At 49.8% G+C, this 15,079-nt stretch overlaps 1 protein-coding gene across 2 annotated transcripts in view; it reads left to right on the forward strand.

Moving 5' to 3' along the window:
* The window catches only part of Vwf (von Willebrand factor), a 135,006-nt gene that overhangs the window by 75,206 nt on the left and 44,721 nt on the right, over nt 1-15,079 (forward strand). For both annotated transcript variants that reach the window (XM_087655640.1, NM_053889.1), the window contains 9 exon segments: nt 1,586-1,689; nt 2,978-3,116; nt 5,035-5,169; nt 6,548-6,694; nt 10,208-10,348; nt 10,516-10,629; nt 11,621-11,777; nt 12,176-12,334; nt 13,376-13,511. In XM_087655640.1, the coding sequence (XP_087511766.1) occupies nt 1,586-1,689; nt 2,978-3,116; nt 5,035-5,169; nt 6,548-6,694; nt 10,208-10,348; nt 10,516-10,629; nt 11,621-11,777; nt 12,176-12,334; nt 13,376-13,511 (1,232 nt within the window).

Genomic DNA, 15,079 nt, shown 5'->3' on the forward strand with positions numbered 1-15,079 from the left:
TGTGTGTGTGTGTGTGTGTGTGTGTGTGTGTATGGTTTAACCAATGATTCTGCTATGGAAATCCTCTACATACCTCTATTCCCAGGGTTTAGTTTAAAGGTCTAGGAACTCAAGCTTGTAGGGTTAGCAGATCACTGGACTGTGAATATTCAGTTCCTCTTCCTACTTGCTAGGTAGTTCTGGAGCACAGCAGCTGTGGGCCTTCACCTAGGCTGTCCCAAGGGACAAGAGAAGGTTACAGGGGAGAATATGTGATCAATGTATATTATATCACTTCCAAGGTGAAGTCCTGCCGTGTCATGGCGGTGGGGTCAGGGTGGGCTTGGTAGTGCTTCTTAAGTCCCTCAAGCCAGAGGTCTTGTTTCTTTCCCTACCCACTTGTCCCTAAGAGAACTAGGAAGTGTAGCATGCTACAGAGTCACTTCCTGAGGGGTCGAGGAGGGAGGAAGGAACCTCGGCAGATAGCGTGTCAGAGCGCTGGGACTGGAGAAGGTGACCTTGGGAGGAGGGTCACCTGATCCCAAATGTCTTGGACATGGTTTTAGTTTGGCTTTGTTATGTCTCCTCTGGTCAGTCTTAAGTCCCTGGAGGAGTCCAGGGAGCTAAATGCTTATCAATTCTTGTCAAACATGATAGCCATTTTCTTTAATTATGGATATAACACCTACTCATCAAAGAACATTTTTTTGGGGGGAGGGAATGAAAACTAGAAAGGAAAATAAGCCTAGTAGTGTTTTATCCAAGCTTACTACCCGGAGGCAACATCCCTCCTTCCTTCTAGCCTTAGTTAACAACAACAACAACAGTCTATATTCCATACACATGAAATTTGGACTACATGTGTGTACAGTTTACTTTCCCATTCTTAAAAACCTGACTAGAGATGGCTCAGTGGTTAAGAGCACTGCACTGCTCTTCCAGAGGTTCTGAGTTCAAATCCCAGCAACCACACGGTGGCTCACAATCATCTGTAATGAGATCTGATGCCCTCTTCTGGTGTCTGAAGACAGCTACAGTGTGCTTATATATAATAAATAAGTAAAATTATATATAAAAAACTAAAAGTTTAGGTAGGCATTGCTCACCTCATTAAAGAGTCCTCTGAAGGATCCTCTAGCAAACCAGCTCCCTGGGAATCCTTAAGGAGGGCATCATTTGCCTGTCTCTGAACACTCGACTTTCACCTTCTTTGCCCCAGTTCATTGGTAAATCCTCCTTTAGACTCTATCCATCCTCCCCCTTCTCGGGAGACACCCTTTGGGTGACCTGGCTGAGCCTGGTATACGTACTCCCAGGGCTTCTGACATGGCTTTCTGAAGTCTTTGCAAACATGTCCTAGGTTATGGCACCCAGCAGGACAGAGGGAGTTATGTCTTTGGTTGACTGGGAGACACAATGTAGAGGATGCCTTTGTCTGCCGCACCCCAGCCTGCTGCTGACTCCTGCCTTGGCTACTTTGTTGCTGAGGTTGCCCCTGGCTCCGAGCTGGCTCCTGGCACGCTTGAGCGCCAGGATACTTTCTTATCAGGGATTGATGTCAGTCCCTGGGGCCCTTGACACACTTGCCTTCCTTCTTTTCCTTTAGGTCCGGCACGAAAACAGGTGTGTGGCCTTGGAGCGCTGTCCCTGCTTCCACCAGGGTGAGGCGTACTCCCCAGGAGATACGGTGAAGATCGGCTGCAACACCTGGTGAGGCTCTGGGGCGCCCTGGGGACCAACCATCATGACCTGTGGACACAGGACTTTTGACACTTGTCCTTACACCCCGTGGGAACTTGAGCGAGCTTTCCCTTACTCTGTCTCAGTTTCCCCATCTGTGAAATGCCCCTTTCCATCACTTTGCTCAATCACACCCCGGCCTTCGTCCCTCCCTCCTTCCTCTCTCTTTCTTTCTATTTATTTTTTATTAATTGTACAAGGTAATCATTTCATAGACATTCACATAATGCATACCATGTGCTTTGCTCACACATTCTCTGGTGTCACCTTCCCTTGTCCCCCTTTCTACTCCCACAATTCCTTCCCCTCCCCCAAATAGTTCCCCTTCTACATTTGTATCTTTTAAACAAATCTGGACCCTACCCCTGAGAGAGAACATGATAATTGTCTTTCTGAGTCTGGCTCAATTCGCTCAACATGATGACCTCCAGGTTCCATCATTTTCTGTGTGCATGATGCATTCTGCTCTTCCTTAAGGCTGATTCTCAAGGCCCATCTCTTCCCGCAGGCTCTGAGAGTGGGCTGGAGGACACAGTGGTTTGGGAGGCATTGGTTTCCTTCTGTCTTCTTTGGCTATCCATCATGGGCACCCCTTTCTGCTCACCCTCTTACTTCTGGGCCACAGGCAGTCTTAGGGGCCCATGTGGACAGAGGTGGAAGAGGGAATCAGTTTCCAAGGCCTGTGCTCACCACCTCTGACGCATGCAGAGTGGGCTTCCCTAGATCAGCTCTGGTTAAGGGCAGTGAGGGGCGGGACATGTGGCCAGCAAATCATGATAGCTGTAAACACATAACCACACACAGAAAACCGCTCCTGGCAGACTCGCACTGGTTTCCAGTCTCAGATTTGTCCCTGCAATCTCTGTTGGTCTAAAGGGTTTTAGCCTCAATATGTCTGAGATACAGTGACCCTGTGGCTAATCTCAGGCACTCTGTAGCTTTTAGGTTGAGGCTACACTCTAGTCTAGAGTCCCTAGCAGATGGCTTAGAGAGGACTCCTGCCTTCTCTTCACCCTGTTCACTCAGTATCTCTGTTTCTCCCTTGGAAGTATCGAGAAGCCTGGCCTTCCTTTCCCCTGAAGACTCTGTGCTAGGCTTGGAGGCCCATGAATCTTCCACAGGCTCCAGATGCTTAGCTTCTGAGGCTAAGTGATGACCTAGCGCCTTAGTGTCCCCCACTGCCTCCTTGTTTCCTAAGGCCTGATCGAGCCCCTGGGGCCCAAGGTACAAATCAGTAACACTCAATTGCTTTCCCTAGTGTCTGCCGGGACCGGAGGTGGAACTGTACAACCCACGTGTGTGACGCCACTTGCTCTGCCCTTGGTATGGCTCACTACCTCACCTTCGATGGTCTCAAGTACCTGTTCCCTGGGGAGTGTCAGTACGTTCTGGTGCAGGTGAGACTGATAATGAGGGGGGGGGGTGCTGTCTGTATCTAACAGAGCAGGGCGTGCCCTGGGAGTTTCTGCATCAGGTTCTGTCAATAGCAAGAACTTTAGGGTTTGGTTTTGTCACAGTAATTTTTTTTAATCCCCCAAAGGATGCCCCAAGGATACGGGAAGTTTAGGAACAGAATTTCATTTTCTGAGCTGGATTGGTATGGCACCCTTCACGCCGTTTTGGCACTGGCACAGATGAGAGAAAGATGGCTCTTCATTTTGGTGGACACCTAGACCAGGTCACGTGGGAGCTGATCCTGACTGGTTGTCACCGTCCCTCATAGCCCATTGCTGTGAAGTATTCCTGGGAGGAAGGATTTGTCTGTATGACCCCTGGAGTGCAGTGCCTGACCTAGGGTCCTCTTGGACCTGCCACCATTTTTGCCCTTAACATGGCGAGGAGGGGAGGCTGGGGGTGCTGGTGCTGTTCAGTCCATCAGGAGAACATAGGACTTTCTCAAAAGCCCTGACAGCCCCTGTGCCTCCCCATCCCCGCTTTGTGGGCTCCTGGGATTGCTTCTGTTGGCTGACACCAGATAGTTCACCAGGGAGGTAAAGTGCTTTTCTCAGAGATACCGTGACATGCTGAACTGATGTGGCTTCTCCGTCCCTGTTCTTTGGGGGAGGAGGCTGTTTGGAATGATCTGAAGGTAGGGTGTCAAAACCAGAGAGGGAGCTGCAGGACCTGTGTGGCAGGCATTATGGGTAACCAGGGTCATCATGTGCAGAGCATGCTGGGAGCGGGTAGGACTCATGGGGCATCAGCCAGGCCAACCTCAGCCACCCCAGCTCACTTAGGGAGACAGTGTATTGGGAAACAGTGCAAGAGTGCACACACACCTTGAAATGGCTTTTCTGATGCCTCTGGGCCTGTGTGTGTCCTGTAGAACTCCTCCACAGGCTCATTGTCTTAGCAAAGGCTATGTGTCTATCATCTTTCAGAAACAATGGAATTAATGTGAGGAAAGGAGCCAGTGGCGCTGCCGCTGCTGACCATAACCGTGTCTCCCCTCCCCGCGCCGATTACAAACTTTTCCCCAGTGCCTCATTTTCCAGTATTCCCCTTCAAGACTGTGTGTTTATTTTTCTTTCCCACTTGGATTGTCTTTTGGTGCTCTCTCCTGGGGCCCTCCCCATTAGAGGCATTGTCAGGCTTAGCTTTCTCCTTCTGAAAAGCCGGCTGTTGACAAGAACCAGGCAAGCACCCGCAGCCTTGTCCGGCTTCTAACCTGTGGGACCCAGAAACCAGCTGAAATCATTTCACCCAAAAGTGCCGGGAAGTAGACTGATGCTCACCTCACAGATGGCCAGGCTGTGTTTTCTGTATCTGTGTGTGTGTGTGAGTCTGTGTATGTGTATGCTTATATATGTATATGGCTACACACATGAACACATACACAAGTTACAAGTATATGTGTATGCATCTATGTGTGTACAGGTATGTGCCTGTGTGTACATGTTTACAAATATATATGTTTACCAATGTGTATTATATGCTTGTACATGTACATGTGTGTGTATGTATATGCATGTGGAAATGCATGTATATGAATGTGTTCTTGTGTTTGTATATGCATGTGTGCATGTCTGTGTAGGTATATGGGTAGGTGTATGTTTATATATGTATTTGTATGTGGATACATGTGCTGTCTCCTCTAGCTCCCCTCTTTGGGTTTGCCAGTGTGCTGAGTGTAGGTACCAGGGCCATCTGTAAGGGCTGAGGTCAGACCCTTGAGAGAGTTTCCCTGTGGCTACCTCTCCCTTTCCCCCCACACAGGGTGCCTCTGATGATATTCTCTGACCCTAGAGGTCACAATGCCATCTTCTGGTCTGTGAGAAAGGTTTATCTTTCCCTCTCGGTGCCTTCTGTCCCCAGGATTACTGTGGCGGTAGCTCTGGGACCTTTCGGATCCTGGTGGGGAATGAGGGTTGCACTTATCCCTCGGTGAAATGCAAGAAACGGGTGACCATCCTGGTGGATGGAGGGGAGATTGAACTGTTCAATGGAGAGGTAAGCGCCGGTCTCTCCCCCTTTCCTTCCTGGCCCCTTTGTCCCTGTTTATTAGGACAGTGTTCAGTTAGAACTGTGTTGGTAGAATGGCAGCCACTGTAGGGAACGAGGTCAAGTAGCGTCAGCTGGTCCTGTAGATCCCAGGGCCTAGGCGTGTTGAGCCAGCACTCTTGTACCTTGACACACACCCAGATCTTCAGATTAAGATTTCTGACAAGCTGAAAAGGGGCAGAGCCAGCAGACGCAGCCTCCGTGTCCTGACAGCTTGAGAAGTGGCGAGGTGCAGATCCTAGGCTCCACCTTGAGTTTTTGCCTTGGTAGATCAGGGTGGAACCCTGGAATCTCCTCCGTTCAGAGTGGCTGCTTGTCCTTGGGTCACATATCTGACTCAGCTGGTTTGGTTTCGTGCCGTGCTACAAACTCCCAAAGCCTGGGTTCATTTGCTCCCGTGGTCTCTGCCTGCACCCTGATGTTTTGTTAATACCCACCCCTGACAGCTGGGAACTGGAAGTGCATTTTCCTCAGACAGGAAAGAAAAACTGTTTAGCAAGTTTGCTGACTGGGAGCCAGCGGTGTCAGCTCTACTTCAGAGCTCAGCTCTGTCTGAGGCAGATGACGGCAGCCAGGCTGCTTAGGAGATGGCAGGTCTCCTAGCGGGAGAATTTGTAAAGATGATGAGCCCCGTGTGAGGCCTGTTTGTCAGGAGAGGAGATCTCTGAGGAGTGACAGGTTCTTGGTCTTGCCCTCTGCTTTATGCATCTGACTCAGCCAAGTGCTCTGCCGTGGGCTTCGAGGGTTTGTTTGTCAGTGAGGATGTCCCTGGCAGAGTCAGTGGTTTGGGGCAGACTTCTTCTGGAAACTTCTGCCTGGGTCGTGGAGCCTCACAATCCCTGTTCTTCAGTCTTCACTCCTGATGGTAGTCACTCTGGAGAACGGAGGGTGGTAGGAGACAGGAAAACGAGTGGGTGGGGGTGGGTAGTTGTCAAGGGTGGGTAGAGTTTTCACTCCACTGATAAGGTGGTTGAAATCATTGCCACATTAAAAAGCAAGCCTGAAAGTCACCACTTGTAGTTGATGATGCAGGGTCAGTGTACCCTCCCTTCTCACATGAGGTGGCAGGAAGTATGCTGGTCTCTTTCTCTGGGTTTTCACTGCGGTCTCGTCGTTATAGGAGAGTGTCTGTAGGCCAGACAGACACAGATATTCCTGAGTGGATTGCTGGTCTCAGGGAGTTCGGCTAGAAAGTAGCCAGGGGCACAGACAGGTCTTGAGGGCCAGCCCTGGTATTGTTGGGCAAGGCAGGCAGACAGGCTGTGTGAAAAGGGGGTCCTGGTCTCTGCCTTCCTTCACCCCATTTTCCGGTTTCTTCTTCCTTCAGGTGAATGTTAAGAGACCTCTGAAAGATGAGTCTCACTTTGAGATGGTGGAGTCGGGCCAGTACGTCATCCTGCTGCTGGGTCAGGGCCTTTCTGTGGTCTGGGACCACCGCCTCAGCATCTCCGTGGTCCTGAAGTACACATACCAGGTCAGCTGGCCTTCTTGTTGCAGCTTGCCCATGAGTCACATGGGCCGACATCAGTTCTCTATGGGTGGACAGTGGTTCCTTCTCTGGTCCAGGCTCCTTGCTCCCCACACAAGGAGAGCTAAGTAGTCGTGGAGGGCGACTGCACGTGCTTGGGGAGGACAGAAGCAGTTCTGTCAGTGTCTTAACTAGCCTAGGAAGGCACACGTGTTGTTTGCACTGAGGAGGAAGAGCGAGGATAGGCAGGGTAGCTTTTTCTTCGATTTCTTAACCCAAAGAGGCAAATTCAATTCACAAAATATTAAATCATTGCCATCTATGGTGGGATGTTGCCTTACCAGTGAGCTGAGGCTAGCACACATGCACATGCGTGTGTGTATGTGTGTGCATGTTCGTGTGTGCACGTGTGCACGTGTGTGCACATGTGTGTGCATGTTCATGTGTGTGTGCGAGCATGTGTGTCTATATGTGTGCATGTGTGTGTGCATGTGGAGGTTGGTCGGTGGGTCTCATTTCTCAGGAGACATTTACTTTGTATTTTGAGATGAAGTCTTTCACTGGGACCTGGGACTGCTCATCCGTTAGGCTGGTCTAGCTGGCTAGTGAGCTCTGGGGACTTACTGTTTCTGCCTCCCTAGTGCTGAGATTACACGTGCACGCTGCAATGAATGTCCTTTTTGTGTGGGTGCAGGATTGAACTCAGGTCCTTGTGCTTGTGGGGCAAGCACTTGACTACCTGTCTTACCTCCCCAGGTCCAAGGTTAGCCCCTTTTGAGAGTAGAAAGACAATGCCATTTGTGTGGGTTTCTATAGTTTTGGGGGTTCTGATGGTATCACTACATGGTGTGTGTATGACAAGGGGTTCTGTTGACTACGGTGGCCGGTTTATTCTTGTTGAGAGTGGCCCCCCACACTATCTAACACTGCTATCCATGTTTAGATTGTACATGTCAGTGAGGGGTGTGCTTCCCTGGGACAGCCCGTTCCATTCCTAGAAAGTTCTAGGAAACTGACTATGTTTCTACTCAGTGTATTGGACTCTTCCAGGCACTGGGTGTACAGCAAGGGAGAAAAAGAGAATGTGTATATGTGTGTATGTGTACACGTATGTATGTGTGTCTACGTGTGTACACACGTGTGTGTACTCATGCTCTGTGACAAACCACTACAGCCACAGCTTCTTCACACAAGTGCACTGCATTTTAGTCCTGGCGGCCAGAAGGTGGCAGGGCTGCGCATCTGCAGGGCCTTTACTGTTCTTCATTCTGGAGGCTGAATGCACTCCTCCGTGTGTGGTTCCGCCTTCCACATTCAGAGTGAGCTGCTCTTCAGTGGTATCTTCAGGCCTCCCGTGCCTGCACTTCTGTCTGTCACATTGCCTTTTACATGCTGCCCCTCCTTGTCTCGTTAGACTCTGGTCACATCAGCTTGCTAGACTATTCAGGACATTTTCCTCTCCCAAGATCCTAACCTTAACTGTCCACGGTCCTTTGTCCTGGGTATTGCTCCGTGTTCTGAGTGCTCTCAGCTGAGTACTTTATGGAGAAAGGAGGTTTATTCAACTCTCATTCTTATATTTTTGGTTGTGAGCCTAGCCTTTAACGGCTGAGCCATCTCTCCAGCCCTCAACTCTCATTCTTATCGTTGGTAGGAGTGGATGGTTCCACCTGTTTGGTCTATGGTGGGGCTCAGCCTGGCTGCGGTGAATGAAGGCAAAGTATATAGGGAGAGAGAAATGACCTCATGTAGATGGGTCACATGTGAGACCTGGTTAATTTTATTTTAATTAAAATTCTGTCTGTCTGTCTATATCTATGCATCTATGTATTCATTCATGTATGTATGTATGTATGTATGTATGTATGTATTTATGTATGTATGTATTTATGTATCCATCCATCCATCTATCCATTCATCCATCCATCCATCTACCTACCTACCTATGTATCTATGTATTTATGTATGTATGTATATATGTATGTATGTATGTATGTATCCATCCATCCATCTACCTACCTATGTATCGATCTATGTATCGATCTATGTATCTATTTATGTATATATGTATGTATGTATGTATGTATCATCTATCATATGTGTATATATATGTGCCATAGTGTGTGGAGGTCAGTGGACAACTTAGTTCTCCCTGGGTCTCCAGTGTGGGTCTGAGGGACTGAATGAATTCAGGTCATCAAGTTTGGCAGCTGCTATGCCATCTTTATCTGCTGAGCCATCTCTGCATCCCTTTTAAGAAACAAAAAAACAACAACAAAAACCTTACGGTGTGGGAACTGACTGGGGTCCTATGAGAATGATATTGTCTCTTTCAAGGGTGACGTCACCAGTGACTAATTAAATCCAACTAGGTCTCACCTGCTAAAGGTTACACCATCTCTCAAACTCACATGTAGGACCCACATGTTCACAGAATAAGCCCTTTGGGGATTCAACCACAAGGTCAAGCAACAAGAAAATTATTGTACTCTGTGGGTGACACAGTCACAGTTCTCGGATTTGGGACAGACATTTTTGATGGAGCCAGTGTTGCTCTCTATCACCACGGAGTGGAGTATATTCATACGGTGAATGACCTTGGATAGGCTAGTTTGATGAGCCCTGTCTGAACAGGTGACACAGGGTAGAAGTCTTCATGGAGGAGAGAGGGTGAGGATTGGAACTATCTGGGGAGAGAAGTCGGGTGGGTGGAGTAAGATCTGTAAGGAACGAGGTGACAGATGTTTGGAGAGTTGGACCAACAGGACCAGTGGGTGAAGGGGAGGGTGTTGGTCATTAACAGGGGCTCAGAGAGGCAGCTTCCATGCCATGACTTTTTGTATAACATTCTCACATGACTTCCACATACGGTTCCAAAATGGATTAAGTCACCTTTGCTTTCCCGGGACATGTATGAAGATTAGCGTAGGTTTAAGATTGCCCATCTCCCTTGGTTCTTATGCGATGATTTCTGTGTGATCAGGCTTGTTTAGGACTCAGTGCCCAGGCCTGCCATAGGAGGTATATCAGCCCTTCCCTGATGACATTTCTCAAGCTGTAGAGTTTCCCCCTGTTCCCTTGAACAAGGCACTGTCCTCTGTGTGAGGGGACTCCCCTGCCCGCAGCAAAGCAGGACCATCGTGCTCCCTCCTTAGTTTTCACCTCCCATCCACTAATAGCAGTGTTGATACTGTTTGTGCTCATAGTCCGATGAGGGAGGCTAATGACCCACAGTGAGGTCCCAGGTCCCAGCTCCCTCCCTCCCTCTTGTGCTCTTGACCATGAGGCTTGGGTGCATGGCCTCTCTCTGCATCCTTGGGTCAGTTGTGGGTAAGCACAGGGAAAGGCTCCAGTGAGGACAAGGTTTTGCTGACCATCCCGCTTCTCTGGGTCTCTCTGCCTTGTCTGCTTCCTCCTCTTCCCTCTATTTTCCCCCACTTCCTCCTCCTCTGGTACCTTCTTCCCCCAACCTGGAGAGTGTGCCCAGGTTTATATTGTGCATCCGATGCCCTCACCCAGGAACACGTGTGTGGCCTGTGTGGGAACTTCGATGGTATCCAGAACAATGACTTCACCAGCAGCAGCCTTCAGGTGGAGGAAGACCCCATTGACTTTGGGAACTCCTGGAAAGTGAGCCCACAGTGTGCCGACACAAGAAAGGTACATCTGGAATCTATGTGGATGGAGGGTCCTCTCATTCTCATGGAGGGTGTATTGACTGGAACTAGGTAATGTCAGAGCCTGAGGTCTCTGTGTCCCTCTGGGCTCAGTCCCTTCAGCAGGGCCATCTGATGTTTGGTCTCTCTGGTGCTCTCTCCTGTTCTCAGCTGTCACTAGACGTTTCCCTTGCCGCCTGCCACAACAATATCATGAAACAGACAATGGTGGACTCATCTTGCAGAATCCTTACCAGTGACATCTTCCAGGGCTGCAACAGGCTGGTGAGGCTTTGTGGGTGGAGGGAGGAAAATGGTCCAAAGCTTGCACACGCCTTGAGGGTTAGTGTCCGATGTGAACACTAACTAGGCTTGGAGCCCTGAAAGGGTGCCCCACGATAGCTCTTTCTTGGCTTCTAGCCGAAGAAGAGAATGCATAGTCTTTGAGGGAAGCAATGGCTGGCCAAGCTCTTTCTTTGTACACAAGAAATCTTTTGGTCTGAAATTCTCTTTGCATGGTCTCCAGTCAGATGCAGGGAATTCCTTTTCTGGTCACTGTTCTATGTGTCTAGACCCAGTCAGAACCTTTCTCATCATCAACACACCAGCGAATCAGCAAACGGCCACTTTAGAGTCCAGTTCCCTTCTCATTCAAATGTGTTTTCTGGCATCAAGTCCAGCGATCTTGGGGTCTATCAATTTTTTTGGCTTCTTTTCATTTCTCTGTCTCAGACATTTTATAATATACAGCATCAAACAATAGAGATAAGAAGAGTAAGAAGTAACCACTGTGGTTGATCGTGGTTGTAGTGGACACTCCTCTCTACAGGGAGGCTTAGGATCAAAGCCAAGGAAGCCCAGCCAGGATCCACTGTCTTGCAAAGTTGCCCTGTAGCTCCTCATGTTCTGATCCATCTCTACATAGCACTGAGGCAGGGAAAGAGGGTGGTCAGTCTACGTGTGTTTATAGAAAATTACTTCACACTCACCGTTACAGGGAAGGGCAGGCAGCTAGGCAGGACACAGCAGAGGGAACCTTCTAGCAAATTCTGAAGACATTTTGTAACATGGGAGAGGCCGGCAGTCCTGCTTTATTTAGTACTTCTTAGTAATCCAGATTAGAAACAAAGGCATTTGCCTCGCCCCATCCATTCTCTGGGACGTGTGTTCTACAGTTCTTTGGCTCAGGAGCCCCCACCCCACCCCTTGCACCCTAACCATAAGCCAGAGTTCTCTCCCCGGCTCAGGCTGAGGCCACTTGAGGTTCTTTCTGTAGGTGGACCCCGAGCCATACCTGGACATCTGCATTTATGACACTTGCTCCTGTGAGTCCATCGGGGACTGCTCCTGTTTCTGTGACACCATCGCTGCCTATGCCCACGTGTGCGCCCAGCATGGCCAGGTGGTAGCCTGGAGGAAACCCACACTGTGCCGTGAGTTCAGACTCAGATGCACAGCCTTGAAGGCCTGGGTGGGGGCGGGGCGGGGGGCAGGAGAGCACTCTCCTGAGAGAGAGGGACCACTCCAGTGCACTGACAGAGGCATGGATTGAAGCCAAGCTATGCAACAGTTCATCCTAATGAGATGGTGAGAATGTGGACTCTGAATGGAATTAAAACAGTGTGTGTGGGGGGAACGTGGATTCTGAAGAGGGTTACGATGGTGACGAGGGTGAGGAAGTCGCAGTAGGACTGTGAGTAGGGTCGTGGAGTGGAGATGGAGAGGTAGAGACTTCTGGAGAAATTCTGGAAGGAGGGGGACACTGGCTTCTTGCATTGCCGAGGGTCCCATGATGCTTCCATAGTCACCATCTTTCCTTTTGTCTCCACAGCCCAGAGCTGTGAAGAAAGGAACGTTCGGGAAAACAGCTATGAGTGTGAGTGGCGCTATAACAGCTGTGCACCTGCCTGCCCGGTCACATGCCAGCACCCTGAGCCTCTGGCTTGTCCTGTACAGTGTGTGGAGGGCTGCCATGCACACTGCCCTCCAGGTGAGGCCTCCTTGGCTGGAGCAGGCTGGAGGGATGGGTTCTTAGACAGGTGCGGTCCTTCTTCATCCTGCCCTCCACTGCCCAGGGGTGCCTCCCTCTAACCCCCAGATTGCAAACAAATCTGTTTGGGGGGATCGCTTCTTCAAGGCCAGCTCTGAGTTTTGCCGCACTGGAGTTGTATCATCTGCCCTTTGGTTTTTCAGTAGCGAGGAAAGAACTCGCTTCTTTCCCCACACCTGTGCTTTTCCACGTAACCATACCCCATTGCGTCTTAAACACTCTGGTGTGGGCCCATTTGTGGATTTATCATATAGAGCAGTTTGTTTTCCTTCCTTCCTTCCTTCCTTCCTTCCTTCCTTCCTTCCTTCCTTCCTTCCTTCCTTCCTTCCTCCCTTCCTTCCTTCTTTCCTCCCTCCCTCCCTCCCTCCCTCCCTCCCTCCCTCCCTCCCTCCCTCTCTCCCTCCCTCATTCATTTCCTCCCTCTCTTTTCTCCTCCCTCTTTTCCTCTCCCCTTAGAGTCTTGCTGTTTAGCTCAGGCTGTCTTCAAACTCACCATCCTTCTGCCTCAGCCTCAGGACTTAGAGGAGCAGCACGTTCCAGCAGAACGTGCAGTGATGACAATGTTCCGTCCAATGCAATGATGCCTAGGAGATCTGAGGAAAGGCCTCCTCATCTCACTGAATTATGCTTAATTTACACATGGTGTGTTAATTTACGCATGGCGTGTTGGATAGCCCAGCTCTAAAGTTATTGAGTTCATGCTTGGGAAGAGTGAGCTGAGCTGTTCCTCGTCTCCTCTGGGATAAGATTTCATTTGTCCTAGGACTCTGGGGGATGGAGGGGCGTCACGTAGGAAGCTCCGTCTCAGCTTCTTAGAGAGGCAGACAAAGCACCAAGAAAGAAGGGTGCTCCCTGTGTGTTGAGGTGACCACTGGGGAGCCTGGGGAGTGGGTTTCTGAGCAGGTTCCTCTAGTGGCAGGGGGATGGACCTGCCTGGTGTGAGAGGTGACTGGTGGCCTCCTAATGAGGTGTCTTGTGCAGGGAAAATCCTGGATGAACTTCTGCAGACCTGTGTGGATGCCCAAGACTGCCCTGTGTGTGAGGTGGCTGGTCGGCGCTTGGCTTCCGGGAAGAAAATCACCCTGAGTCCCAATGACCCTCAGCACTGTCAGAATTGGTAAGGCAGACTCGTTGATTGGATGCCTCCTGTTCAGGCCCTCAGGATCTGGGCTTTAGAAAACATTTCCAGGCAGCATAAACTGAGAGTGAACTTAATTAGTCCATCTGTCTGTCTGTCCATCTGTCCATCCATCCATCCATCAACCCACCCACCCATCCACTCATCCAGCCACCAATCCACCCATCCATCATCCATTTATCCATCCATCCACTCATCCACCCATCCATCTCTCTCTCCCTCCCTCCCTCCCTCCCTCCCTCCTTCCCTCTTTCCCTCTATCCATTGATGCACTCACCTACCCACCTATCTACCTACCCATCTCTTTGAAGTTCTGTTGGGTTTGTTTCTAGTGTCTAATTTTCTTTAAGAGGTGCTATTCCATCCTCAATGTTTTAAACAGATTTTTTTTATGCTTCTCAAGAATTTTTATCCTCCCTCTTTTTTTGTGGCAAACAGGTAGCTTTTTTGGGGGGGGAGTGTTCAGTATAATAGATAAGCAGCATGGGTAGTAAACAGCCTCACTCTAGCTGGGTATCACATCCAATACGAGGACAAGTATCTATGGATATTAAAAATTTGGGGGGATCTGTAAATACAGGGGGGACAGGGAGATGGGATTCTTGGCCCCCAAGTATAACTTAAGCATCCTGTGGTCCAGGCCACAGGCTTTCAGAGCTGTGCGGGAAGACATTTGCTGCTGTCACCCTGGGGCTCTCCCACCCTGGGCTTTTGCTGGAACAAACTCTGGGAACCTGGCTTTGGGAAGGTGAAGGGTCCTGAGGGTGTTTCCTGGGCTTTCTGAAGTCCTGCCCTTAGGTAGGGAGCATTCATTAAAACGTTGACATAGTCAGCGCCACTCCCTGACACCAATCGAGCCTAATGGGGACTTGGGCTCACTGGGGAGGGGCTGTGGCTGCAGCTGCCAGAGCCAAATCCTGCCGCCACCATCTGTGCAAACAAGAGTGAGCTCTGCCCAGGGTGAATTTTCTAGCAAACGCAGGAAACCAGGAAGTAGTGCACTCACGCACCGTTAACCAAGGATCGAGGCCATAAATTGCAAGATTATAAGGAAGTGGGAATTAACTTCCCAGTAAGATTCTACCTACCTTCCTTGCACCAAAACAGACCCGAGGAATAAGGGGGTATGGGTGTTCACTGCAAGCTTGCTTAGGGTGTCCAGCTCAAAGGGAATGAAAACGCCAAGAGTCTCCTGTCCCCTCAGCTGGGGCACATGAGTGTTTCAAGGCAGGTTGAGGACATTGGCTGGCAGTGAGGCCATGGGACATGCCCAAGACTTAGGGCACTGTCCCCTTCTTGTACTTACTATAAGATAGAAGGTCAAAGGTGCACAATGGAGGTAGATCCTCACCACAGCCCGTCGTGATTTTCCTCATGGTCTGGCCTTCTTCCCGTTTGCTTTCTAGAACATGGCATGGTTGAAGGATACAGTGATTACATAAGGCTGGAGACTCGTCTGGAACTAGAAAAATCTGTGGGCTGGGCAATGACTCAACACAGACTTGTGGGTATCATGGAGCTGGGCTGAAGGTTAGCCAGCACTTGGT

Source organism: Rattus norvegicus, chromosome 4 (genome assembly GCF_021556685.1).
Source record: "Rattus norvegicus strain SHRSP/BbbUtx chromosome 4, alternate assembly SHRSP_T2T, whole genome shotgun sequence".
Taxonomy (NCBI): domain Eukaryota; kingdom Metazoa; phylum Chordata; class Mammalia; order Rodentia; family Muridae; genus Rattus; species Rattus norvegicus.